This window comes from Manis javanica, chromosome 10 (assembly GCF_040802235.1).
Source record: "Manis javanica isolate MJ-LG chromosome 10, MJ_LKY, whole genome shotgun sequence".
Lineage (NCBI taxonomy): Eukaryota > Metazoa > Chordata > Mammalia > Pholidota > Manidae > Manis > Manis javanica.
In genome coordinates, this window is record NC_133165.1 from 1,735,689 (window position 1) to 1,763,447 (window position 27,759).

General features: G+C 53.4%; 1 protein-coding gene across 1 annotated transcript in view; it reads right to left on the reverse strand.

Annotated features, from left to right (window-relative positions):
• Positions 1-1,484: 1,484 nt before the first annotated feature.
• Positions 1,485-27,759, reverse strand: part of LOC140843938 (nuclear envelope pore membrane protein POM 121-like) — a 31,697-nt gene continuing 5,422 nt past the window's right edge. The window contains exons 2-9 of the mRNA XM_073214487.1: positions 14,431-14,629; positions 5,781-5,872; positions 5,097-5,170; positions 4,500-4,615; positions 4,267-4,372; positions 3,845-4,024; positions 2,389-2,528; positions 1,485-2,224 (exon numbers count right to left, since the gene is read on the reverse strand). Coding sequence (XP_073070588.1) covers positions 2,177-2,224; positions 2,389-2,528; positions 3,845-4,024; positions 4,267-4,372; positions 4,500-4,615; positions 5,097-5,170; positions 5,781-5,872; positions 14,431-14,629 — 955 coding nt within the window. The 3' untranslated portion in view covers positions 1,485-2,176. The remainder of the gene's footprint in view (positions 2,225-2,388; positions 2,529-3,844; positions 4,025-4,266; positions 4,373-4,499; positions 4,616-5,096; positions 5,171-5,780; positions 5,873-14,430; positions 14,630-27,759) is intronic.

The window sequence follows — 27,759 nt, forward strand, 5'->3', positions numbered from 1 at the left end:
GGAGGGCGGGGCTAAGGCTGGGCGGGGCCGGGGTGGGAAGGGTCCTGTCAGGGACAGGTCAACCTGGGCGGGGCCAGTGGCAGAGAGGCGTGGGCAGGGCCAGGCCATGGGCGGCGCCAGGCCGGGATGTCCTCTGTCCCGGGGCCTGGAGCGCTGTGTCCCGGCGGGGCTAGCTCCCGCCTCGCTGGCCCCTCCTTGGCAGGCCGGGCCCCAGAGTGCGCAGGACCGGACTCCCCAGGGTCCGAAGCTGCGGTCGGCACTGTGCTTTGAGGCAGGCGGCCGCCGAGGCCCCGGCGGACTGAGCTCTGCACTGCCCCGGGGCTGTTATCCCGGAGACTCTGAGGGTAAGGGTGAGCCGGGCTGAGGGGGCCTGTGCGTGCCTCTGTGTGTGTACGTGTGTGTGTGTGTGCGTGTGCACATCAGTGTGTGTGCGAATACGTCTGTGCACAACAGAGAATTTGTGTGTGCTTGGAGTTGGGTACGTGCATTCCCCAGGGAGCTCCGTGTGTGTACAAAGTCGCCTGTGTGTGCAAGGGCAGTCCCGCGTGGGAGGAGAGTCGTGCATGGGTGTGCATGCGTGTGAGATAGGGCGCGTGTTAAATGTGGCGAAGACAGTGTGTGTATGTCAGGATGTCTTGGAGGCACATGGGAGGGCGGGTGCAATGATACTTGGGGGGACCGTAGGGTCAGGACGCCTGTGGTGAGCTGTAGGGTGCGTGGGTGGTGAAGTGTAGGAGTGTGAGAATTGCGAATGTGTGTTTCATGAAGTGGCAGTGGGCAGTGCTTTGAGGGCCTCAGTGTGAAGGGGTGGGCACCAAGGAAAGTTCCGGGGTGCTGATTGCTCTTGGAGGGGTGAGTGTGGTCTGGGGCGGTTGGTAATGAACAGGGCAGGTGTTTGGGGTCTGGCCTGGAGTCATGTGGGGATCAGACCAGTCGCATCACTTTGAGAGGTGGGGAGATGCGTGGGTGGGGCCAAGAGGGGCTGGTCCTGCCCCTTGCATGGGGAGCAGCGGGCAGGGTTCTCGCTTCTGCCTCTCCAGTCACCTGTCACCCGGGCTCTGTGCTCACTGTGCCTGAGTGGCTCCTGTGGGCGCTCCTGCAAGGACATGGTGCAGAAGTACCAGCCTCCTGTCCGCGTCCACGAGTACCCATTCGAGCTGGTCATGGCGGTGAGTGACCCCTGGTTCCCTGGCCCCAAGTGACGGTTAGAGGGGCTCAGCTATGCCGCGAGTGAGAGGGAGCTCCTCATTCCCCCCGATGAGAAGGGATCACTGAGCTGCTCCACTGACCCGCTAGGTCCAGTTTCTAGCCAATGACCCCCTCTGCCCAGCCACCCCACCTTTCACAAACCCTGGCTCACCGGCCAACACACAGGGTCTTTCTTTGTCCTTGTTGGAGCTTCCTGTTCTCTCATCTCACGCTTCTCTGACAGAAAACAAGGATAACAGGGGCCAAGCCTCTGTTGTCATTTGGTGCAATGGGAATAATAATAATAATGACGATATTTATTCTGATGATGGTGACAGCGACCATTCACTGAGGGTTTGCCGCCCTAAGTTTTTACATACGTTGTTTCACTTAATGCCCAGTAGTGCACATTATTCCCGTTGAACCTCCACTACACTGAAGCTGGACCAGCAGAGGGGATGGCCCCGACGTCTGTGGCCAGGAAGCAGCAGAGCCCGGGCTCTCATCCTCGCAGCGGGGACTCCAGAGCTGTGATTTTAAACCACAACACCCCGGGTCCTCCCGCTCGCACACCCTCTCCCCACTCTTAGGAGGTGGGCACCAGGAGGAGAGGGGCTCGGTGGGCAGGAAGGGTCTGGGAGCAGTTGCTCTCAGGGTGGATTTGGCCTGACGGTAGGACGTACTCAAGTCGGGCAGCAAGGCAGTGGGGGGCCTAGAACTGGCTCCCAGCCCTCAGCCTCCCAGATGGGTGGTCTTTGCAGAGTGGGGCAGGTGCTGGAGACAGGTGGACGTGCCTCTCCGTCGTGGTGCCATCTCTCTGCCTCTTGGAGCTTCCCTTCCTTGGGAAGAACAGGGGCATTGCACGGGGTTGTGGTGGGGAGTGAATGAGATGGCTCCTGTGGGCGCTCCTGCAGGAACACGGTGCCTCTGGGTGAGGGGTCTGGGGTGGGGGCATGGGGCGTAGGCTACTTCCTGCCGGCGTGGTTATCTATGCTATACGCCTGCGTTTTCTGTCGGGCTCCCAGGGATCTTGATCCTGCACCAATGGAAAAAGACCTCATCAGGGCAGTTACTACCAGAGACTGCTTCTCTGTGTGCCCTAAGCTGTGGAGGGCCAGGCCCGCAGAACCCTGGGTGCTTCAACAGGACTTCCCAGGCTGAGTTCCTTGGGAGGCAGGAGGCCCGGGAAGGTATTTTTACCTGGCTTTCCTGTGGTTTGGGAAAAGTCCTGCCAGAAACAGCTCCTCTCTGAGCTCTGCTGCCTATCTGCAAACCTCGGCGGCGCATGACTGCCAGTGAGGTCACATCTTTCTTGTACCCAGAGGGGAAGGGAACGCACCCTGTTAGACAGGAAAATAGATATCAGTGGGATGGAAAGAGAATAAGGCCAGGAAAAAGCCCAATAAAAAAGACCTAGAGTTAATCAGTTAAAGCTCAAAAAGCCATGAGCAACTTGGCCTGGAATGTTTGAATATTCCCCAGAGAAAGGAGGGCACCTCAGCAGAGCCCATGGCTTTATTGTGTTAATCAGACAGGCTCAGCTTATGTTTTTAACTTTACCTATCTGCTGTTTTTTTTCTCCTTTGGCCCTAATCAAGTAGTTTGCAATCTGCACAATGAATAATGGCAAGCAAGCCCAGCATAAACAACATAGCAACAGGCAGGAAGGATTCCATCTTCAAAATAAGATTGGGTCTTAATACCCAGGAAGTTAAGAAGATGCTTCACTTACTCTTTAGCAAACAGACAACTCAGCCCACCTTCGGGGCCGGGCAGGCAGCCTTGATCTGCTCCCAGACCAAGAAACGCCGGGCTCCCAGGGAGAAATCAGAGCAGGAAGTCCCTTGTGTTAAGTTAGTTCTAAGTATTCAAGGCCCACCTAACAGGTCTGCACCCCAAGCCCTTAGTCACATTCCTGAAGAATCCTGAAATGGGGATCCCCAAAACTGTCAGGGTGCTCCTCTCTCTCTGAGGTCGCCTGCACTTTTTCTCTAAGTAACTTTAAATAAAACTTTTCCTCTGCTCACTACTGTGTCTCTGCCCTTCAATTCTTTGTCACGGCGGGAACAAGAATGGAGGGAATACACAATGCCTCCTCCCCAACAGTGCCACTGCAGCCGATTCTAGGAAGAACAGAAAACGTGAATTCTGGTATCTGAAATGTGACGGTATTGGTGCTCTAGAAGCCTTGCTGTGCCAGGGATTCAGGAGTCAGCAAATCCGACTCATCTCTACCACAGGTTCTTCAAGTATTCATTCCTCAACATCAAGGAAGGGCTCTTTATTTCTACCCTTCACAGATCATAAGGCAGACAGCAGGGGATAAACCTTGGCCTAGCAGGGGTTCCATGTGTGGACACTAAGGAAAATCCAATCCTCTGAACCCAAGCACGGCTCAGAGCAGCTAAGGAATGGGGCTGCAAGCCAACAGCCGTCTGACTCCCAAAACCAGGCTGCCTTCTCCAGCTTTAAGGGCGGCAGGCCCCTCCCTACAATCTGCGCCTGATGAGAGGGTTCTGAAGCCGCCAGGCCTACACCAGCTCAGGTGTGCCAAGCCAGAACAGGTTCAGCCGTTTCAGTGACCGACTGGAATGCTGCGTTCACCTGAGCAGAGGCTGATGGCACTGTGTGCTGCCCAGAAAGCCCTCCCGCTCACCTGGGCAAGATGGTAGGCACAGGAAGTCTGCCAACTGCTCCAAGTGCCTCAGCAGCACGTCAGTCACTGCGGCTGGGAGGGAGGCTGCGGGAGCAGCAGTCTCAGCAGCGGGCAGGGTGACATTCGGAGGAGAAGGTGGGGTGGCAGGTGGGTCCCCACCCTCCGAGTTCGATGCAGTTTCTAAGGAAGAAAGACAAACGCTTGTCCTCCCTGGCAGGGGAATTCTTTCTGGGGGCCTCGCAGAGCACGGGGAGGCTTGGGGACTCGGGGGAACTCGTGCACAAATGCTTCCTCTCAGTCTCAGGGCTCACTGTGCTCGGAGCCCACTGAGAACCCAAGAGGTGGATTTCTCAGAGGAGAAAGACCAAAAGGGAACCAAAGGGAACCGTCTCGGGAGTGTGAAGTTAACCCATGTTCCTCACCACCCTCACCCTGGAAGATCCACTTCAGCCACTTCTCCGACTGAGCTTGCTCCTCCCGGTAATACTCTTCGCGTGTGATCGGGCCGCAGAGCACGGGAGCTGGAGGCTACCAGGAGAAGAAGGAGAAGCCGAGCCGGTCAGAAGGCAGTGAAAGAAACGTGTGCCCACCCTTCCGTTCCCGAGACGCAGGGGAGCCAGGCTGGGGTGGGCAGGGGCGGCTGGACAGGCCATACCAAGATCAGCGGGATCCCTCGCCTGGAGGGCACCAGGGGAAACCTGCGTCTGCGGAGCCGGGAGCTGCTGGGCGTAGGTGGAGAATCCCAGTTCTGCTTCCCAGGTGTGGTTGTGCCTGCAAATAAAGGACCCGACTTCCTTCCTTCCTCCTCTCTTCCAGAAATGGAGAGGTTTGTCTAGCCAGCCTAGTTTGTAACACTGAACTGTCACTAGGTGTCTCTGGGATTCTATCTTCCATGGTTTGGGCTCTTGGATGGTGTCCGCAAGATTATTTCTGACAGTCAAGACGACATGAGGTGGGAATTGCTCCAAATGTGTGCACACGGTTGCTGACTGGACAGAAATTGCCTGGACTGCTCAGGTTCCCCCACCTAGGCTTACCTTACCCCGAACCCCCCAGGTGGCCTGGGTCATGCTCTACGAGTCTGGGCCACCTTCCCTTACCAGACCAGGAAGCCCGAAGGACAGGAACGTCTCTCTCTGTAACTACCAGGCCCCACACAAATCAAGGCTCAGTACATGTGTCCAGTGGGTCATGGCCCATGCGCCCTCCATACACACTACCACCAACACATGCCATGCGTTCATCAACTTACCCTGTTCTCCCTGGGACTGCTTGTCTCCTATGGAGGGAGCTGAGGAGCCGGAATGAGGAGAAAGCTCCTCTCCTCTGTCGGAGGAAGAGGCCCAAGTAAGTACTGGATAACTTCTTACACCCTCCTAACTACCGACTGGCCAACGTCGAGAACAACCATGACTAAGATCCCAGTGTGTCAAGACAACATATAAAATAAATCAAAGAAAATGCCTAAAGAAATGAAGGGAGGCAGTTCAGGGAAGCCACAGAAACACCTTCGTCTTAACACAAGCACAAAACAATCTCCAGAACCTTACGTCCAACCTGGCAAATTTCCGAGAGTTCCAGTCACACCTCTATCTCTAAGAAAGCGGCATTCTAGTCGGACACCTGGAGGGTCAGCTGGGGTCTAGAATGTGAAGCCTGCCGCCCACTCCCATCAGTCACTCTGGTCACTCTGTCCTGTGCAGCCCTTCCCCTTACATCCCATTCCCTCCCGCTGCAGCATGACGGGGAGCAGAGGCCGGTGTGGTCACTGTGTGATGACTGCAAGAGACAGAGCGATTCAGGGCGGCACCATCGCCGCCCTTCAGATGTGAACCGCTTTGATTCTCCAAGTCGGAGTCTCAGATGGCCTAAGTGCTGAGTGAATTCCCCTCCTTTCCTGCCCTCTGATTAGTCCACACGGCAAATCACTGGTTACCTCATTTTCCTTGGTGACCTCTCTGCTGTCTGCAGGCGGAACGAGGAGGGACCGGAGGAGGGTGACGAGCTGGGACCTCTCCTCTTCCAGAACTAAAAGCCAAACACAAGTCACGTGACTGACACTATGTAGTAACTTAGGGACTGACCGTCAACATAATTCTGTGGCTCTAATCCATCACTGTAGATAAAGTCTCCTTTCCACGTGACTCAAAAACACTTCTTTGTGAAGAGGAGCTTCTGGAAAGTGAGTCAATTGCCAGTATTAACTATGGGGAATGAAGTCGGAAAAAGTAATGGAATGCTAATAAACGGCAGAGGAATGAGCGTCCTTTCTGCATGTCCTGAAGAGTGGAGCGTCATACTCAGCGACGGCGGGGAGCGGGCTCTGACGCACACAAGGCCACTCTGTACTCGTCCACGGAAAGGATAAAGGGACACTCAGAGACTGTTCCCGTGAAGAGAAGCCAGGAAGCTAGGTTAGTCTTGCTTCCATTGAATTGTCAGTTTTATTTTATTAAAATTAAAAAATACGCTATTGTGATGCTTGTGACTTTTGCAACATCTATGACATTTACTGTCACATGATAATTATCCCTACAGCCATCTATCCGTGACCAGCCAGGGTTGAGGAGAATCCAGTTCAACACTTAGGGGAAAAGTGCTTTCTCTCACCACACAGATGTGATAAAAGATTTACATTTAGAAGTGTAACAAACAAAGGACTATAACGAAACAGACAAGCAGTTAGATAAGGTTGGGTAGGGAGGGACTGTACGAGAGAGAGAAGACAGAAAGCTGACAGACTGTTCCATAAAACTAAGAACCTTTCTCTCTAAAAATATTGTCCCATGGGAAAGAGACTTTACTGTACACCCTTTGTGCCATTTGAATTTTCAACCATACTAATGTTTCCATAAACCATAAATAAAATAGGAAACCGAAACACCCCGAAACAAAAACAAAACCATAAGCAACATTAAAAGGCACGTCTTTTCCATTAAACTGATGAATTCATGTCTGTACCATGTAAAAACGGAGTCTCGCAATTCCATGTGAATATCACGACCGTGTCGGGGAGAGCGGGCAAGGAGCACGCAGCAAGGCAACTCCCAGAAGCAGCCTGTGTCTCGGGCAGGTAGCTCAGCACTGGCGTCCCGTTTTTATTTGCCGAGTTCCTACTTCATAAGGACACTATACCTTCAGACTCCACAAAGAATCTCAAGACAAGTATGACGGTTCCATCGTCAAGAAATTGACAATCTGGAAAAGAGACAGGGCAGAGCACGAAATGATGACAGCAATGAAAGATAAAGAAGGTCTGTGCCCAGGAGCCAAGAAGCCACCATGCGGAGTTCAGTTAGAGGAATCGGGGGATGAAGGGGGCACTTGAGATGGTCCTTCATGATTTGGCTTAAAAAAGACAACCACACTTGAAGAAAGGCAAACTTTATATAGGCTTGCAGTGGGACGGGCACGTCATTCCGGACAGAGAACAGAACAAGGAAAGGTAAGGAAGCAGGAAAGTATCAGTATTAGGTGCTCTTAGGAGGCATTCTGGTTTGCCTTAATTATGGGTGTATATAAAGGGATAAAAGGTTAGAAATGCAAGCTGGAGGTTTGGCAATTTAAGGCCATTGCAAATATTTCTGCTTTGGAAAACAGTAGGTCCTGTTAAGACAAACGGAGACACCAATGCCACACACACAGAGGTCAGAGGACTTCTCACGTTCTGTTACATAATCAGTCCCAGTTTAATGCTGGTACTAATTTACATAATCAGTCCCAGTTTAATGCTGGTAATGATTTAGCATGGCAAAGCTAGAACTTCTAATTTGCTCAGCTAGGATTTGGGTATTTACTAGTGTTCCTCTGGAAAAATTAAATCAAGTCTAGTAGCTATGCTACCACTCACTCCAAACATGAGGGCTGCCACCTGGGCTGACCGCACTGCATTCAGTATTCACCGCCCGTTCTTCCAATGAGGCACCGGGTAAAGAAGGTTCACGTATAGTCTCTGCTTCCTGACACCTGCTTCTGAGAACTTACATTTTCAAACATCACACACCTATAGGGGGCTGCTAACTACTCACAACAGAATATCCAACAACTGTCAGTGCCAGTGAGTGTACGTCTTGCCTTAGGTCACAGGCTCCACCGGTAATGGGAACTTTACAAGTAAATGTGGCAAAGGCCTCGTACAGTGTTCTAGACCCACCACCTGCTGAGGGCACGCAGCAAATGCTGAAGACGATGAGGAGCGCATCTGTTTGGAGGCACGGCGGCACGGAAGAGCTCTAACGCCGTGAGACGCGGTGGGGACAAGACAGAGAAGAGAAGCCCAGAGACGAGCCTGCCTCCACGTCTGCATTTCCCCCAGGTGACTGCCGTTTCCACAAGGGAAAGCTGCAGTGCGGAGGCTGCGAGCAGCTGTCCCCAGCCTCACAGGGTTGAAGACACAAATAACGGACTCAGAGCTTTCCAAAGTGGAGGGGTCCTAACAAAACCTCGGTTGGGATCACACAGGCTACACGAGAAGACAGGAGGCAATCAGAAATAAACCAGCCCCCCGAGAACGGACAACTCAGAATCCGTGTCAGTCCCAAGTAGGCAGAGGAATCTGCTCCCTCCCTGGCTGCCTGCCAGAGGGAAAAGGGAAACCTCTCTGGAGAAAGACACCACCACCCAGAGCATCAAGTTAGTGCCACTTTGTTTTGTGTTTTTCACTGTCTGACAGATAAACAACACATAAAATCAGGCATGTAAGATAAGATTTGACCACTAACCAGGTGGACAGAGCACAGAAGATTCAAATACTGGAGTGGTCAAGACTTTAGAGGGACGAGTTACTGTGATTTAAATGACAGTATGGAGATTCCAGGCAGAAATGGTAGATATAAAATTGACTAACTGAAATTAGTGAACTGGAAAACTGAAGAACTGATGGTTGGGAGACAGACGATGGGAAACACGCAGAGACACACATAGGACGCCGTGAAGACGTCTAACATGTCCTAGAATAGTTACTAGAGAGAGGTGAGAAAACAGGGCAGAACAGTATAAAAGATAATGGCTGAGAGCTTCTCAAAACCATCAAAGTCATCAAGCCACACAGTAAGTTCCAAGCAAGAGAAACCACAAGGCAGCACTTCTCAGTAAAGTTTCCCTTCAAGTGAAGGTGGAGCACTTACCAAAACTGCACATGTGCTGGGGCATCAAGCAAATGCAGAACATTTCAAGGACTGATGAAGACACCATGTGACCCAGCAGAATTAAGCTAAAAGCCCGTAATTAAAAGATAACTAGAGAATTCCCAACCATTTAAAAGTTAAGCAGTGTACTTCTAAGTAACCCATGAGTCAAAGAAGAAATCACAATGGCAATTAGAAAATATTTTTAACTGCATGAAAATGAAAAATCCTTCTAATTCAAAACTAGTGGGATGAAGCTAAAGTTGAATTCACAGTAACCTTCAAAACATACATGAGAAAAGAGAACAGGCTGAAACCGAGTGATCTAAGAATCCACGCTTAAAGCCACAAAGGCATCCTAGCACCTCAAACATGAAGAAAGGGAGAAGGAAATAGTACCTATGAGAACAGAAATTAAAGAAACAGAAAAACATAAGAGAATGGCTCCTAAAGTTGGTACTTGACAATATGACTTTGGAAACGGAACTCCCTTAATCCAATAAGGGTATCTACAAAGAATGTCTATATTCAAATGTCACATGCAATAGAAAACTGGAAAGTGCTCCCTCTGAGATTGGGAAAAACAAGGCAAAGATGTTTGCTATCACTTCTGTTCAACATTGTACTGGAGATCTTAGCCAAGTGCAGTAAGGCATAAAAAAACAATAAAAGGACTGGAAGAAAGGAGAAAAAGTGTCATGATTGCAGACATGACATACATATAAAAATCCGGAAGAATATACAGATAAATGTTCAGAGTTTAGCAAGTTTTCTGAATACAAAAATCAGTTGCATTTCTAACATAAGCAACAAATTTTCAATGTACTATTTATAACAGCATCAAAAACATACATCTAGGAAAAATTTAATAAAAGATACAAAAAACCACTACACAGAGAAGTTGATGATGTAAATAAGTGAAGAATGTACGGTGTTCATGGATTTTAAGATTAAATACTGTACAAATATCGATTCTCTCCAAAATAACTGTTAGATTAAAGGCAATCCCAATCAATAGCTCAGCAAGTGCTTTTTGTTTTGGTTTTGGTAGAAACTGACACATTGATTCTAAATTTATGTAGAAATGCACAGGGTCGTGACGCAAGAGCCTTCAGAAGAGGAATGAGAGAAATGACAGCGTTGGGTGACTTATTCTACTAGATATCAAAACATAAAGACTGTACAGCATAGGGAAGAGAAAAAGATGGGCACAGGCAGAAAAACAGAGCAGCGGAACAGGTCAGAATCTAGAAGTGGATCCGCGTACACGTGGGCATTTCAATTGCAACTGTGGGATTACTATAGAAATCAAGCATAGAAATCAAACGTATAATCATATATGACTTGGTTATTTTTCCTGTAATTCCTGATAAGTGATCAAGAACAGAACAAACAAGACCAAGACAGTTTCTGTGCCCTAATTGCCTTTGCTATTGTTTCAATACCATGTGAGACATCGTGGCCCAGGAGACCGGAGCCTGCTGAGGGTGCAGTTTCCAGTTGGTTAATGATTGTCTAGTAAGTCCCCCCCACAGGATTCTACTGTTGTGAACACGTATGTGCTCAATAAATACAAAGGGTGCCCTCTCAGCACCACTCTTGCGCTGTTAGGCCTCGAGTCCCCTGGCTGGTCCTTTCAGGTCTCCGGGATCTCATCGTGTCTCCCCCCTTATCTGCAGGTTGGAAGCAGGGAGGGACCGACATGCAACAAAGCCGATACTGTGAGCAATAGGGAAAGGGTGACCCATTCTTTCGGTGAATGTTACAGAATCAAACGGATATTACATGGAAAAATATTAAGACTGATCTTGACCTCACACCATGTAAAACAAAGTTTTTCAGGTGAGGATCCAAATGTGAAAGGAAAAATAATGAAGTTCCTAGAAAGGACTATTGGAGAGGATCATCACGGCCCTCGGCAGGCACAGATTTCCTAAACAGCACAGAAAAGACACTAACCGCAAGTGAAATGACTGAAAGAGAATGAAATGGGGGACGCTTACTTACAGCAACATATATCATTCAGAAAGCTTGCATCTAGAACATATAAAGAACTTGTATACGTCAGTAAAGAAAAGATAGAGAACCTAATAGAAAAGTCAAGAAACTTGCACAGGCACTTCATAGAAAAGGATGTACAAATGGCCAATGAACTCATACTTTTAACTCATTAGTAATCAGGAAAATGCAAATTAAAACTACAATGAAATGCTACTTCACACCCACTGAAATGGGTCATTAAAGAGAGTGGCAACAGCAGGTGTCAGTGAGGATGTGTAACTCCAGGAACAAAAGCTCCCCTGCTGTGGTAGGAGTATTAACTGAAACATCACTTTCTACAATTGGTCAAATTGCTAAGACCGAACATACACGTACTTGATATATGTGCACCAAAAGACTAATACAAGAATGTCTAGAGCAGCATTACGCATAGTGGCTCCAAACTGGAAACCCAAACGTCCAGTGGTAGAATGGTTAAGTTGCGATATATCCTACAGTTTAAGAGAATACACAACGAAAATGAAAGACCCCTGTTACCTGCAACAGCACGGATGAATCTCACAAGTAAAATGGTGAGTGAAGGAACCCACACATAAAAGAAAGCATATTCTGTTCCCATTGATATGAGGTTCAGAAACAGGGACAACTATATGTGGTGCTAATAATCAGGAAAGAAGAGAGGGAAGGAGTAGTGACTGAGAGTGGGTATGAGAGGGGCTCGGGGATGTTGAAAATGATTTATTAACTTGGCCTGGGTGGTGGTTCCATGGAATGGTTACGCTTTTGACAACTGCTTTTCTGCACATTTTAAAAAGGCCATTAAAGAGAGGCTGCGGTCGTCTGCGGGGAAGGCCCCTGAACACCCAAGCCTGCCTTCACAGGAAGAGTGCGGGCACAGAAGGGGCAGAGGTGCCTTTCGTTATTTTGTCAGCTACTGGTGTTTTCACAGTACTTTAATGCCTGATTTCAAATTACAGCAGTACTAATATTTATTCTGAAAGGCAGGTTTCCATGTAGCAGATATTAGCAACTTCCGACACAATCTCTAGGAATAATTCGCGGTTCTGAACCGTGCTTTAGGAAAACATTTCCTGTACAAACAGGCATTTAAAAAAGCACAAGTTATCTTAACATTCCAACAATTATCATATACAACCAAGTAGAAAAGTACTGAGGCTCAGTCGTTATCAGCACCCCATTCCATGCCTTTTATGGTGCGTCCCTCATCCTCTCATGTCACTGCAACACTTTAAGTGAGCCAGCCATTGAACAGTTCACATACGCTAGCCGCATTGCTAACAATACACTCAGCAGGTAACAGTGTAAATTAAGTTAACCATCAATACTTGCTTGAATACACAATAAAATACCTAAGGAAAGAAAAAAAATAGTAAAGTCTAAATTACCACAAGTGACAAACATTTAGAAACCCGACCTGACCTGTTTTCATTCAACTGCCTGCTGAATTTTTCTTCACGCCCCATGAAAAGCACAATTCAACTTGAAAGGGTAATGTTACAGGCAACATGTTAGAATAAGCAGTAATTCAAATTAAGATAAACTAATGAACATTTCTAGAATAAGAAAAAAACAAGACCTATATTTAAAACCCAAGTTTAAAGACATCTTTACAATAATACCTCATGATTTTCAATGAATACGCTTTTTAATAAAATATGTACATTATGCTACTGATTAACGTGAAGATAATTTACAAGTCCTTCACTTTCTCTATGACTGAAATTCAATCCTATGAGGACAACATAATTTTGTTGTGTCACAAAAGTACTTTATAATAATTTAAACATAACTATTGCTCAAGACTGAGGTTACACTCTGTGAAACCATGCATAAATTCAAAGCTTTATAAGTAGATTAAAAGCCATAAGGGGTACATCTAAAACATATAAAACAACCTGTTAAAAAGTTTAAGATTATTTTTACCCTGCCTGCTTGTTAGGCCATCATACATAGCATCGTATAATGTCAAGTCCGAAGCTCTGAGTGTGACTTAAGTTCCCCGAAATTAAATGACTGTACTTATTTAAAATAATAGTAATAGGTGGCACTTCCTGAATGCTTACAATGGACAATATAAACTCCTGAACACTTTATATGTACTACCTTGCAACTACCTTATGAAGTAGGTCAAAATCATTATTTCCGTAAGTGTACAGCCTTACCTTCAGATTTTTTGTTACATATATTAATTACATACCTTTAATAACTCAAAAAAAAAAAAAGAGTATAAGAGACATGTGACCCAAATGCAATGAGTTGATTTTTGGTCCCTGTTCAAAGTAACTATAATAAAACTGGGTAATAAGGGCAAATTGGAGTGATAATAACTAACATTAAGTCACGATTATTCAGAGGAATAGAGGTACTGTGGTTATTAATGTTCAAAAGTTTAAAAAATACACTAAAGTACCTACAGGTGAAACAACATGTTTGTGCTTTAAAACACAAGAGCAAAACCAATCTGGGGTGGGGGTGTTGACGGAACAGGACTGACAAAACAGTTAAGTGCTGGAGCTACGTGGAGGTTCATATGGTATTTTCCCTTCCTTTTGTGTATGTATGACATTTGACATAAAATTGTGAGGAGGAGCAATGACTGACTGTGTATCTCATATTGGGTCTGTTGTGATCACTGATTGAGGAAATGTGTGTACAGTGCTCAGCAGAGGGCCTAGTGCAGAATAAAGACTTCATACTATTGTCCTCTGCATTTGCCATAACTGCCTGGCTGGGGCCTTCATCTCCTATATTTGTCATTGATCATTAACATGTCATTTATATTACTCTAAGAGCCTTTGGTACGGATGAAAACTTATGTCAAATTCTTTCTCCTCTCAAAAACCTCCTCCACACATGCGTTATTTTTTTCAAGCTCCTATATATCGGGTGCCCACTTACTGACAAGCACTGTAATGGGTGCTTTTCAAACATCACCTTCAATCTTTACAACAGTCCTTTAGAGATGAGAAAAAGAGAGTTCAAGTCATTTACCTGCCCAAGAGTCTATAGCTTAGCTACTAAGTGCCAAAGCCAAGATTTGAACCCAAGTCATTCTGGTAGCAAAACTTGAGCTGTTCTCCAGTCTACACTACATCCTTTCTAAAAAGAATTATAACCACTTATTTTAAAGACTTTCATTAAATTCCCAGTACCTATAGGATGAGTTTATGACCCAATGCAATCCAGACTCAATCTACCCTTTTAATCAGATTAGTACCATTTTTGAAGTATTCATCCTTTGTCCATTTATCTATAGTAGTGGCTCTGTCTTGCATCCAGGTTTCCACATAAGCATTCTGGGCTTTCTAGTTTGTTCCACTGGTCTATAGCGAACATTCAGGGGTTGGTAACTGCTGTCACCTTAGAGGTGATCTCAGCATCTGACAGAAGGCAGCTAGTAAACACTGCACAATCAACAAATAAACGCAAAGAACCCACTTCTTCCACAGCACCAGGGGAAGGAACCTGAGAGATGCCTCCAGTCGAGCTGTAGGAACTGGTAATGGCATTGCGGCTGGACAGACGGATGCCACATGTGCACGTGCCCTTCAAGCAGCTCACAGCATAGGTGGAGGGTCTCTTATCCAAGTGGCCATCTGAGCTCTGGGAACTGAAGCCACTCTTCGGAGGCCCAGGCCTTAAAGGGAAATAAAAGGGAAAAACACAGATGTGCTACTGAAAGGCAGCAACATTGTTTTAAGGCTTCATCCCATGGTCACAATGTAATGTAATGAAAAAGGACAATGTTGTTAATCTTACTGTTAATTCAGCTACACATGTCTCACAAAGTCAGAAAGGGAAAGCTCAGTATTTTAAAAATTAAACGTATGATTCTACTTATGTATACTCTAGGAAACGCACACAAATCTACAGTGACAGAATGGGGACCACTGGATGCCTGGCAGCAGGGGCAGGGCGAGAGGGAGGTCTTAGGCTCCACCGAGGGGCCCGGGGAAACTTCTGGCAGGAATGGTGATGTTCAGTATCTTGGCTGCGGTGATGGTTTCATGGGTGTGAAATTGAGACAACATAGTTACTGCGGCAAGTTCCTCAAAATGTTCCTCTCTGATTTCAAAGAGGAAGATGTTCCTACACTGATGGGCAGTGACTGCAATGGGGTCTGGGGGGGACACGATAACAGGGGGGAATGTTGTAACCACATTGTTTTTTCATGTGAAACATTCATGAGTGTATATCAATAATACCTTAATAAAATAAATAAATTAAAAACAAAAAACAAAAAAACAAAGTCAAGTCCTCGGTCTTGGGAGGGTCAGCGTGTCTTACCCGCAGGAAGGCCTCCAAGGGGACCGGAGGGAAGGAGGGCGGTCCGAGGGGTGAATGGGATGGCGGCGGGCCGTCGGGGCAGGCGGGGCCGGCGGGGCCGGCGGGTGGGCGGAGCTTCCGAGGAGGGCCGGGCGGGCCGATGGGCGGGCCGGTGAGCGGAGATGGGTGAGAAGTCCTCGCACCAGCTCCGTGAAAAGAAGTCCCACCAGAGTGATGAGAAGGGCTCCCACCAGCTGGGTGAGAAAACCTCCCACCAGCTGGGTGAGAAGCCCTCCCACCAGCTGGGTGAGAAAACCTCCCATGACGGGCGATCAGCGAGGTCTGTCTGGGTAGCGAGCTAGCGACCGCAGTCCAAGGCTTCTCTACCAGACTGACTCCCTCTGCCAGCGCGCCTGGGCCAGGGGCGAGGCGGGCATTGTGCGCTGGCGGGCATTGTGCGCTGGCGGGCATTGTGCGCTGGCGGCGCGCGCTCCGGGGTCGCCGGGACACGGCGCGCGAAAGGGGTCTCGGGGCCCGCGGCCCGGTGCCCACCCCCCCTGCGGGGGTCAGCGCCTGGGACAAAAATCACACCCACCCTTACGCTGCCTTGAGCGCCTTGCCCATGTGTTTTTTTTTTTAAGTTTTCCAATATATTTATTGTAAAAATTTCACATATAAGTGGACCCATACAGTTCAAACGCATGTTGTTGAAGGGCCAACTGTTTCTGAATATTTTTTAGTATTTTAATGTATTTATTGACTTTTGGTGTACCTCCTTGATTTTTTTAAGAGGTTCTGAGGATTACAGTATACATGCCTGATTGTGTACCACCTGCTTATGATCAGTATTTTATCACTTGAAGTAAATGTAGAAGCCTTACCGCCATTCAGATCCTTTCACCCTCCCCCTCTTATGTCAATTTCAGGGTCGTTATGTGATTTACACTGACGAACACTGACAGCCTCACCCGATACTGTTGCCATTTCTGAAGACCAGCATTTGATTCAGGAGACCTAGGATCCGCCCTGAGAACGTGGGGGGCATCAGCCAATCAGCCAGCCCAGCCCACAGAGAGCAGGCAGGGGGGGCAGACCGTCTGCTGAGATGACCATCTTCTGCCCTGGGCTCTCCACAGTCACAGGCCAGTCCCGACCTACACTTCCTCCTACACGGTCCCCACAGGTCTGTGGGTTCTTCCCCTGGAGCACCCCGACTCACCCAGTGACAAAGGGCTACTCCTGCCTCCTGTTTCCGGGCTCCCGCCCCCTGGGGCCAGGCCACCTTGCATCCCCGCGGGGGGCCCTCCCTGTAACCAGAGCCCCTGCGGGATGATGCGCACCCCAGCCTGCGGGGCAGCCGCCGGCGATCCAGGCAGGGGCCTCCTCTCTGCAGGACGGAGGTTGAGCCCCCCATCGCCTCTGCTTCCTGCCGCTGCGCCGCCCACCCAAAGCTGCTGCGCTCTTCTGTTTTCGCAGCGGCCTCACAGGGACCCGCTCCCTGCCTTGCTGGTGGACTTGACACCATCACATTCCGCTCTCTGGGAACAAGGGGCACCGTTAAATAGCAAGGGAACTCCCTCTGCGAAGTGGCCTCCCGGCGGGGATGGTGCTGGGGCCGCCCGCCGCTGCCCTGCCCCTGCGGAGGCGCGGTCCCTCTTCATAGGATGAAGGGGCTTGGCCTGGGACAGGCGAGCGTGGGTATGGGGGCAGAGGGCTCAAGCTGGCACTGTAATGGCAGTGGGCACTGACCGAGGGCGAACAGACCTTGCAGAGGGAGGCAGCTCCCTGGGGACCCGGCCATGCCAGCGCCCTCCCACTGAGGCCGGGGTTCTCGTTTGCGGAGTCAAGAATGAGCTTAGCGGTCAAGGTAGGAGAGCCGGGAAGACTTTTATTGACAGAGACGGTGAGAGGACAGACAGAGCTCCAGGCTCGGGAGAGCTGGGGGGCGGGGGCTGGGGGCGCACAGGAGAGCCGGGGGTGCTAAGTTGTCTAGGGGGTTTATAGGCGGTTGAGAGACAAAGAGCTGGGGATGCAGACCCACCAAATGGTCTCTACATGTTTATTTTTACGGAGACACTAGGTTTCTTATGAGGTTTCCAGACTATTTTGCAGTTTGCATAAGAAATTTACTGCTTTGATCCTTTCTTAGAATAGCAGTTTCTTGGTTTGGGAGCACATCAATCGAGGCTGCTTGTCTTGCTTTCAAGGTGAGCTGAGTTATTGTGGGTTTGTTAAATAGTAAATTAAGAATCTTACTTCTTAACTTCTTATCTTTAAGATGGAATCCTTCCTGCCCTTCATTATGTTGTTTACGGCTGGGCCTACCTGTTATATTAATTGCCCAGGTTATATGTTCCTTGATTAGGGGCTGGAGGAGGAAAAGCAGCATCTGGGTAAAGTTAAAGATAAACTGGGCTTTTTAGCCGCTAAAGTAAATTTTACAATAGCCTCATTTAATTGATACAAACAATACATGGGCTATGCTGAGGTATTTTCTTTTCTGGGAGATGTTCAAACATTGCAGGCTGTTACTCCTGCCTTTTTACTTTTAACTAATCTTCACTGAAGAATGCTTATATTCCTAGTTTAATATTTTACTTTAGAGAATTAATGTGACTCTGTCTTTGCTTAATTGTTTAATACGGAGTTTTGGCAGGGGTCTTCTCCCAGAGGCCCTCACCCTGCTCTGACTACACCCACGGTCCCCGTCTCACCACCAAGGGAGCAGACGGCCTCTTCTTACCTTGGGTGGGCTCCACGTGCCTGACGGGGCTTCGAGCATTAGGTGGGAAGCGTTTTCTAAGTTCTTCAGAGAAAAAGGGCAGGAAGGAAATGCACCAAGACCTCTAATGACTGGATCACTCTTTCCAAGTGTCTCACCTTCCCTTCCAACTACTCATCACCCCCCAACTACGCCCAGGCCCAGCCAATCAGCTAGGGCCACGGCCATCACCCCCCAAACCGCCCTGGAAACCCATAAAACCTTTGTTCTGGGGAAAACGCGCTCTCTTTCTCTGGCATCTTGCCACTGCTTTGGTGTAGATGAGAGATTGAGCTGGAGCTAGCTCGAATAAAGGCTCTCTGCTTTTGCATCGGTGTCGGCTCCTTGGTGGTCTTCTGGGATTCGTGAATTTGGCCACAACAGTTGTTTTTCTGTATAGTTGGGGGGAATAAGGGGAATACACAATGTGCATATGCAGGCGCCTCTACCCAAGGCTCTCCTGTTGCTGGGCCTCAGGTTTCCACCTTCAAAATGAGAATGCCAAGGTATGTCCTGGGTTTCTTTGCATTGCTACTGCTCTGTTATTTAGCAGAGGTTCCCAGACTCCAGTCCAGGGCTGTCTGTCCATCCACCAAGTTCACTAACCCCCAGACAAGCAAGGGGGATCCGTGGGAGGGCAGAGCTGGGACAGGACCCACAGCCTCCTCCTACCCGGTGGTCAGCTTGGGGCACAGGAACCTCACACTGGGGCAGGAGGTGGGTGTTGGATGGTACAGGTCCCAGCATGGCTCTAAGTCAGCACAGGGCACTCAAGTACCGAACTGACCTCTGTCCCTTGACCGCTTGCATCTCGCACTTACATCCTTACGTGGAAGGCGTGCGATCTGTTTGCCATCTGTCCCGGTGTAAAGGGTGAGCGTGCCGGGTTTCCCCTTGTACAGGAGGGGCCTTTCCATCTTCCCCTAAGTGTGCGCTCTACACACACTCGTCCCGGTGGGAAGCTCTGCGCGCGTTCCGCCCCCTCGGACCTCCGGCGCCTGCCGACCCCCGCCCCGCCGGCCTGCCTCGGTCCCCCGGCCCCCGCGTCCTGCCGACCGCCCCCTACCGCGCGGCCGCACGTCCGTCCGCGGCCTCCCCCCGGCCGATCTCCTCCCCGGGCCCCCGCCGGGGCGCGCGGTCCCTCCGGCCCGGCTCCAGCGGGGCGGCGCCTCGCGGCGGGAGTGCCCGGGGCGCGGGGCGGGTAGCGCCAGGCCGAGCGCGGAGCCAAGGGCCGCGCCGGGACCCGGGCCGGGGCCGCCGCTGCTGCTCGCGTGGCCCCCGCCCGCCGCAGGCGACAGCGGCGAGAGCGGTGAGCGCGGCCCGGGCGCCCTCCCGGGGACTGCGACTCGCCCGGGGCCCCTGCGCGCTCACCGGCGCCGGGCTGGGGCGCAGGGCGGACCTCGTGAGAGCTCGCGTCGAGGCGGCCGGGGAGTAGCGGACGCCGGCGCCCCCTCCTCTGCGCCCAGGGCCGGGTTCCGCCGTCGGGACCCTCGGCACGTGCCCTCCCTTCTCTACTCAGCGCGTTCACGTCGGTCACGGCCATCACGCGCCCTTCCTTGGAGGTGGAGAGGCCCACGGGGGTCCTTGGGGACTCCAGTGGGGCTCCGGATGCCAGGCCAGCCGGGATGAAGGATTAGGCGGTGGCATTCCAGGGCGCCCAGCTGTTCTGGGAGAGGGGCAGAGTGGGGAGCAAGCGGCCAGAGCGGGGCTCCGGTGGGCGTCCTCTCCCCGCCCCCAGTGGCTGCCCCTGCCCCAGTGCAGTCACTTCCAGCAGCTGGCCTCGCTCCGGGGGCCTGGGCTCCAGGCGGCCCTGAGGGGCCGTTGGGCCACCCGGTTCCGAGTAAATGGCGTTGGGCACTCTCTGCGCGCCCTTGCATTTCTGCTCGCTGAGAGGCCCCACCCAGGACCGAGGCCCGTCGAGGGGGCTAGACCGGAGCTGCTGCCCCTCAGCCTGACTGGGGGTGTTGGGGGACCGCCCCTGACTCCTGTGGGAGGGCCATGAGGCTGGTGCGCCCCTGGGGTGGGCAGGAGGCCCTCCAGTAGAGTCTAGGCCTGCTGCCTCCACTTGGGGCTCCCAGCCCCCACCCCTTCTCTAAGATCGTGCTCCCCTCCAGCTCCTATTTCCTTGAGGGCCATGCCTCTAATTTCAGCGCTTGGTGCCGCCTGAAATAAAAGGGAGCTTCCCCCGAGACCAGCTCCTGATTAAATTGCTCCCTTGGATACCACCACCCTCATCTTCTTTCTCACCACCCCGGGGGCAGGGCTGAGTGAGGGGTCACTGGGGGGAGGCTAGGGAGCTGGAAAACCTGGGCGATCTCTCACCTCCCAGGCTTGTTGAGGGGGCAGGTGCCTGCTTTAGTTTGGAGGGGGCAGGACCGAATGCCCTTTCTCAGGTTCCCAGGATGGGCTCAGGGACTTTCCTTTCTCTTCTCACCTGTGTCCTTAGAAGTGGCTTGTGGGGCCAGGCTGGGGTGCACACAGCTGGCACTTCCTGGTACCAGAGATGTGCCTACCACATCCGGCCCAGACTAGTGTGTTAATGGCCTGGTGTGTTCACCAGGGTTACCCTGTGGGCAGGGAGGTGAGACTGCAGCCCACAGTGGGGGATGCTGGAGGGGCTGTGTTGGTCTTGGGAGTGGGGGACCAGTTGGTCTTAGGGGCGCCCCTGAGCAGGTGTTTTCTCTCTGGTGCACCTGCTGAAATTTCACAGCTTGGTTCCAGGTGTGCGCGGGCTGGTACTTCAGGGCCATGGACGTCAGAAGGCCTTGCCCCTCTCAGGTCAGGGGGCTGGGTGCCAGCTGGCTGGCTGTTTCGCTAAGGCCCCCTACTTCTCAGGAGGGAATGGGGGAGGCGGCCCTGCCTCAGCAACAAGCATTTTTCGTTTTTTTTGGTCCCTGTCATCATGTTATCCCAGGGGCTGCAGCAGCCTTAGTTCAGCACTGAGGCCACACCTGGTGGGTCGGACCTGGTAGCCAGCGGACACCTGGAATGCTGCCCAGCACCCCCATGCGTGGCTCTAGTGGAGCTCAGACTGGCTTTGCGAGTGGGTTGTCTTTTCTCAGCGTGTGTCCGTGGGAGGTTCAGGAGGTTGGCAGGAGAGCCAGCTATTCTCCTGGCTCCCTTACCTGCTCACGTGGAGGGGCACCAGCCTTAGCGATGGCGTGGTATGAGCTTCCAGTCTTCCTGTGGGCAGAGAGGCACCCAGCTTGGAGGAAAGTGAGGCCATAGCCTGCTGTGTTCCGTGCATTTCTTCTGGAAGCACTTTAACACCCATTAACCTTGGAGGGAGGGTCACCACCTTGGATAACTCATCAGGAGGCTGGGACGCAGAGAGGGTAATTGGTATCCACAGTCATGGGCACGAGGCTGAGCTGGCACAGGGGCTGGGCTCCCTCCATGCAGCCAGCCCCTGGGCCTAGTCAGCCACCCGGTGGGGGGGGGGACCGAGAGCTGTTCAGTGGGCACCCTCACCCACCCGTGTCGCACGGCATGGGCACGTGTGCCAGGGGAGGTTATGCCCTGGTTCGTGGACACTCCCAGGAGGGGTCTAATCCAGGATGGGGCCTCAGGCCTCTGTGAAGACCCCAGAGCTGGTTGGAAAGGCTGCCGTGATGGGGGGTGAGCAGAGTGACAGCTTTGGGAGGTGTAGGGCTGGGGGGCCAGAGAGGCACTGAAGGACCCGTTCACGCAGGAGCCCCACGCTGGGGCCACGGGCAGTTTGTCCACCCTGGGCCCCTGCACGTGCCCACCAGAGCATGGGTGGCCTGCCCTCCAGCCTGAGGTCCCTCCCCCCGGGATCTCTGCCTGCCACCTCCCTGGGCGAGAGGGCTTAGGCTCCAGTCCAGCTGTGCCCCAAGCTGTCGTGGGCCTGAGCAGGTGGTCAGCCTCTAGATCTGAGGCCCCTGGCTTCTCAGGGGGGCCAAGAGCATGGAACACAACCCTCAGCTGGGAGCCTCCGAGGAGGAGGGGCTGTCTTGGTGTCCGGCACCCAGAGCAGAGGTGAGGAGGGGTGGGGCTCCCCATCACCTCCTGTGTCCGTCAGCCTCCATCTCTGGGCCCTGAGCGCCTCAGGGCTGCAGTGTGAGGGAGACCCTGAGTAGCGTGCCGGAGAGGCTGGTTCCCACCGAGGTCTGAGGCATTTGGGGACACCTATGCTGGGGTGCTGCTGTGATAAGGCCCGAGGTGGGCTGTGGGCAATCTGGACAGAGGTGGCAGGGAGTGGGCATGGGGTGTGAGCCTGTGACGAGATGGAAGTGGGGGTAGAGGGACTTGGAAAGGTGACGGAAGCAGTGTTTCGTGTGCAGAAATTGAGCAGGAATGTGAGTCCCCAGGGAAAACTTGAGTCCCGGGCCCTGCCAGGCCAGACACAACTGCCAGGGGCTGGAGGCGGCAGCGGCCTGGCCGATGTCCCAGGGCTGCAGACCCACCCAGCATGGCTCCTTGCGCTTTCTCTCTGGGGCCAGGGCAGTGCCCCCCTGGCTAACAGCACCTTCTCCCCGCAGATGTCAGGCTGGTGTCCGGGCAGTTCCCGCAGTCCCCGCAGAAGCTGTCTTTCTACAGCTGGTATGGCGGCGCCAGGCTCTTCCAATTCCGCGTGCCCCCAGGCACCATGCTGCTGCGCTGCCTGTGCCACGTGTCACGGGGAGGCAGCCCCACGTGTGCCAACGTGGCGATCACCGTGTAGGTGCCCACCCTCGCCGACCCAAGGCCCACATCTGATGCCTGCCCTGCTCTCCCTGCTCCACGTATTCCGCTACGCCGCCCCTCCGGTCATCAGCCCCCTGGGCACCAGCTTCCCCGACAATACCTCTGTGCAGCCGCCCTTCCTCGTCAAGATGCCGAGAGCAACGCCTCTGTGACCATCTCCCACCCTGCACCCGGGGACGGGTTTGTGGCTGCCCACCTGCCCCCTTCATCCCACAAGATTGAGGTGAAGGTGAGGCGGGGTGCCGCCCACGTAGAAGGGGCAGGACCCCTCGGTGCAGGAATGTCTGTCCTTGGCAGTTACGTCCTCAGCGCAGGCCTTGCTCTAGGCTGCCCTGCCCAGTCCTGCCCACGCCAGCCGCCCCCCTGGGCTCTCTGCCCAACTCCCCCACACGTGTACATTCTTTTCCCCCACCACTCATTCTTTCCCTAGGGCTTTGCTCCCACCTGTGCCTACGTCTGCCAGCCGGACATGCTGGTCGTGAGGGTGGTGGAGGTCTCCATTCTGGAGCCAGATGTGCCCCTTCTGCAGACCCTCCTCTCCCGACCCAGCTGCCTCAAGTGAGTGGGAGCCCTTGGGGGAGGCCCAGCGTCTGGCTTGGTGGAGTGGGTGGGCCTGGTGTTTGTTGTCCCTGGGCTGGTAGGATAGCCAGGGGCCTGGGCCTCAGGGTTGTGCTGGGCAGTGGGGCCTCTTTGGCCACCACCCTGAGTGCAAACCACGCGGGAAGGTTGGTGGAAGCTGCAGAAGCTAAACCAGGCCATACCCTTGGCCACAGAACCTTCATCCCTGAGTACACCCAGGAGTTGCATCTGGACCTAAAGGGCTGTGTGTCCAACGGGAGCCTGGGCTGCCCCGTGCACCTCACCATGGGCTCAGCCACCCTGCTCAGCAACTTCCAGAAGGTACTGGCCTGTCCCGGCCCCACTGGGACCTGCCACCTGCTGCTACCCTCGCTGCCCTGGGGCAGGTGGATCCAAGTGACAGCCAAGAGCTTGGGGGGGGGCCCGGGTGTCCGTGGCATTCAGCATCGTGGCTGCCCTCACAGGTGGGTTGTGCAGGGAGGGCAGGCCGGGATGTCTTGCCCCCTGCACTTGACCCCCACGCCTCCCTCCGGCTGAGCCTTGGTGCTCCCGTCAGCCTGCAGGCCAAAGACCATGACGTCGCGGCACCTTCAGAGCAGCCAGAGCCAGAGCCGCAACGCCTCCACTGGCCTGCTGCCCCTGAGCCTCGTCCACCAAGACCCAGGCAGGAGCCACGGGCTGGGCAGTGGCTCCTTCTTCCAAACGAGGTATCCCGTCGTGCGGGAAGACGTGGATGTGGTGTCTGCGCGGTTCCGGCCCCTGGACAGTGTCTCCGTGTCGGTACGGTCGGGCATGCCCTCAGTGATGCGGCTGTACCTCGACACAGGCATGGACGGTGGGGGCTCCCTCACCCTCTCCCTGCAGGCCAATGAGGTAGCTCCCTGTGACCTGGCTCAGCCGGGGCACAGGCCTTCCCGCCAGTTTTGGCATGGAAGTGGGGTCAGGGGGCCCTTCAGGAAACAAAGGGTCCCCAGCCAGCTTGGACCCGGAAAGGGGCTCTGTCTGAGGAAGGGGAGGCCTACTCCCCATGGTAGCAGGGGCCCAGGGCCGTGCCTGCGGGTGCTGCTGGCGGCTGTGTGTCTGTAGACCAGGAACCCTGGGCCGGTGCACGCCACAGAGAAGGGCACTGCATGCCAGACTGAGTGGGAGCTTCGGGCGATGTTGGTCCTGCCCGCCTGGTGGCCGACCTGGGCTCGGGCTGACCCTGCGCGGCCCCTGCCAGACCACACTTGCCAACAGCACCCTGGTAGAGGTCTGCGTGAATGCCGCCGGCCCCTTCCTCAGCCTCACCACCTCGCTCAACTGCACCACAGGTATGGCGCGCGGCCCTGGGATTCACACATGACCTCAATATTCGGAAATGTCTCCTCCAATCCCTGCAGGGGAGCTGATGCATGTATCTGGGTAACAAGGGCAACGAGGCTGCCAGGAGGACATGACCCCAGGCCTGGTCCTGGGTCTGGGCTGAGGACTGGCCCGGGGGATTTAGGGATTGCAGGGGTCCAGGGCTGTTTGCACCACAGGGTTTCTGCTGCTCTGAGAACCCGCCCCGTCTGCAGGAGGGAAACCGCAGAAGGGGAGGGTGGGGAGGACCTGCCTACCCGGTTGTTCAAGCAGGGCCCTGAGAAGCACCCCAGGTCCTGGCCTCTCCTTCCCCGGTTCCTCTTGGGAACAGATCTCCACCTGATCAGGCTGCCGCCTCGCCTGGACCAATGCAACAGCCCCCCCAGCCGGCTCCTGCACATTTGTCACATCTTCCTGAGATGCAACCAGACCTCACCAGCCGGCCGCAAACTGGAGCGCAAAATAGAGCTCACATTCCTGCCCACCGCCCACAGGGCCCCAGCCCTCACCCTGTGCGCGGCCGCCCCGTCCAGGTGGCCAGCGCTCTTCCCTGCCTCAGAGCCTGTGTGCCGGCCTCGCCCTCCGACGGCCTCTGAGTGGGGGCCACCCTGGCCGAGACACGGTCTCCCCTTTCCCGCCCGCATGCCCAGCTGTCCCACTCCGTCTCCCCGCCTCCTGACCGGGCTCAGCAGACCCCCCGAGGGACCGCATCCCGGCCTCCTGACCCCCACAGGAGGCCCAGGGCATCATGAATGGCCAACCCCCCCGCCACCATGGGAGCCACCCTGCCTCAAGCCCTCCCTGCCCAAGTCACAGTGCGCCAACGGGTGCCTTCTCCTCTCTAGCCTGTCTGCAGGGAGGAAACCGAGTCAGCCTGGCACGGGGAAGAATGTAGCCCGTGCTGTTGCGCCAGCCCTGGTGCCTCTCTGGGTCTATTTTCTTGACTGCGAAATGGGGATAAGAATCAATCCCGCCCAGAGGCCTGAGACAATCCAAGGTGATCTTTGTGAAGCACCGGACGCTGCGGTCACACTGCGGAGGCTCAGGGCTGCGGGGTACTTTGTTTCATCCACTGCCATGTCCTCACACCCAGCTGCTGTCATGGGACCTGTGCCCGTGTCTGGTGTAACCACATGTCCTATTCCACCTGCCTGGCCCTAATTTCCTGGTCCAGACAGTAGGGTGACCGGGTCTCTCGCACAGCAGCAAACACAAAGACACACTTGATGGGTAGGAAACACCCCAAAGGGGAGGACTGGGTACTTAGTGGCTCTGTGTGCAAAGCCACTTCTGTCCCCTACAAATCAACTGCGAGCCACATTTGTAGTTTAAATTTCTTTAGCAGCCACATGACAAAAAGTCAAAAGAAACAGGTGAACTTAATTTTCCTATGGCATTTTACTTAACCTAACATACCTAAAATATCTTTTTGACAGGTAGTCAAGAGGACATTATGAAAGCGACATTTTTCACGTTAAGTCTTCAAAGCCTGGCATGCCGGTTCTACTGCCAGCACATGTGTGCGTTCTAAGCACCCCTCGTGTGGCGGACGCTTACCGAAAGGACAGCCCAGTTCTGGTGAACCTGTGGTCTCTGGACCACGTTGCTGGGAGCCCACGATGGCTACAGCGCGTCAGGTCTGCATGATAAAGCCGACAGAAGCTCGGGGCAGCTGCTGGCCCCGTGCAGAGTCTGGCACCGAGGCAGGCCTCCTAATGGCCGTTCCTTGGCTCCCTGCCACTCTCCCGTGGGACCCACATGGGCTGGCCAGACACCGAGCCCAAGGCCAGGGCTTGTCTATGGGTCCCTGACTGCCTGACGGCCCACAGGCCACGGGGGAACACCCACGGGCACTTGGCTTGCTCCCCGGCCACCCCTCCCTGCAGGCTACCTCGTTCCTGACCTGCCACTCTGGGGAACAGATCACGCCCCAGAGACCACGGAGAGGCTACAACCCCACCATCAGCCCCTTTCCCAGGTCCCTTCCTGTTCCCTGCTGGTCACAGCCAATGTGCTCTGTCTGTGTGTGGAGTCGGGAAGCGGCAGGCATGGGGCGCATCTGCGGGGGGACAGCCCTTCCTCCCTGGCCAGCGCCCCCTTGTCTTCCAGGCCCGAGTCAACCCCAACGCTCTGGCCCTTGATCGTGGCTACGGTTGTTCCCTTTCGGGGTTAATTCTGTCTCAGTGGGTGTGCATGAAGGAGAAGCGGAGGCTTCAGCCTCGGAATGCCTGGAACGCGCAGGAGTGCACACCTTTCCGGGGAGCAGGCGGAAGGGGCCTGGCCTGGCCTCCTTCGGCCACGGTCTTCCTCTTCTGGGTCCCGCCGACCTCCGGGACTGGAGCTCGAGCAGCTCCTGGGGACCCCCGGACCTGGGGGGAGCCTCACCTCTTGGTGTTGGGTGGCCCCCAGCCTCCACCTCTTTAAACACTGACTGGCTGAGCAGGTCTGTTTGTCCCTCCCACACAGCTGTCCCGTCCTCGACACAAAGGCACACACAATACGAGCTCAGGAAACGACTTCATAGGAACTACTAAACATTAAGAGCACCCACGAGGCGTCCGTCTCCCACGCAGCCCTTCCGTGTGCTCACATCTTCGAGCCCCAGGAGAAAGGCACAGTTACAGGCATTGGGGCACTCTGCTTAGTCTATGAGTCTATAAACTTTTGGACAATAAGGATTTACTCACTTTTGGAGAGGCCCTTTGGTAGCCCTTAATTTCAGGCCTTGGACAGGCTTGGGGCTCAACACATAGATATCAAATTGAGAAGTCTGATAGCATGTCAACAGTTCCTCTCTCCCCATTGTCCAAATGAAGATAACTGAGGATCAGAGGGGTTAAGAAACCTGCCTAACGTCACACAGCTGGGAAGTGGGAGGGGGGGTGCCAGGATTTGAACAGGCTCCAGAGCCACCTCCTCACAAGAGGGGCCACCAATACCAAGCCACAAAGTAACATCGGGAAAACGGGAGGAAGCGCAAGGTGCTCACCACCCAGGGGAGACAGAGAGATTGATACCCTGTTGACATCTTTAAACAAACCCATCTACCATTGACCCCAGAGGTTGGGTAACAGTCAGGGGTGGCAACTGAGGGCTGAGTCATTCTCCTA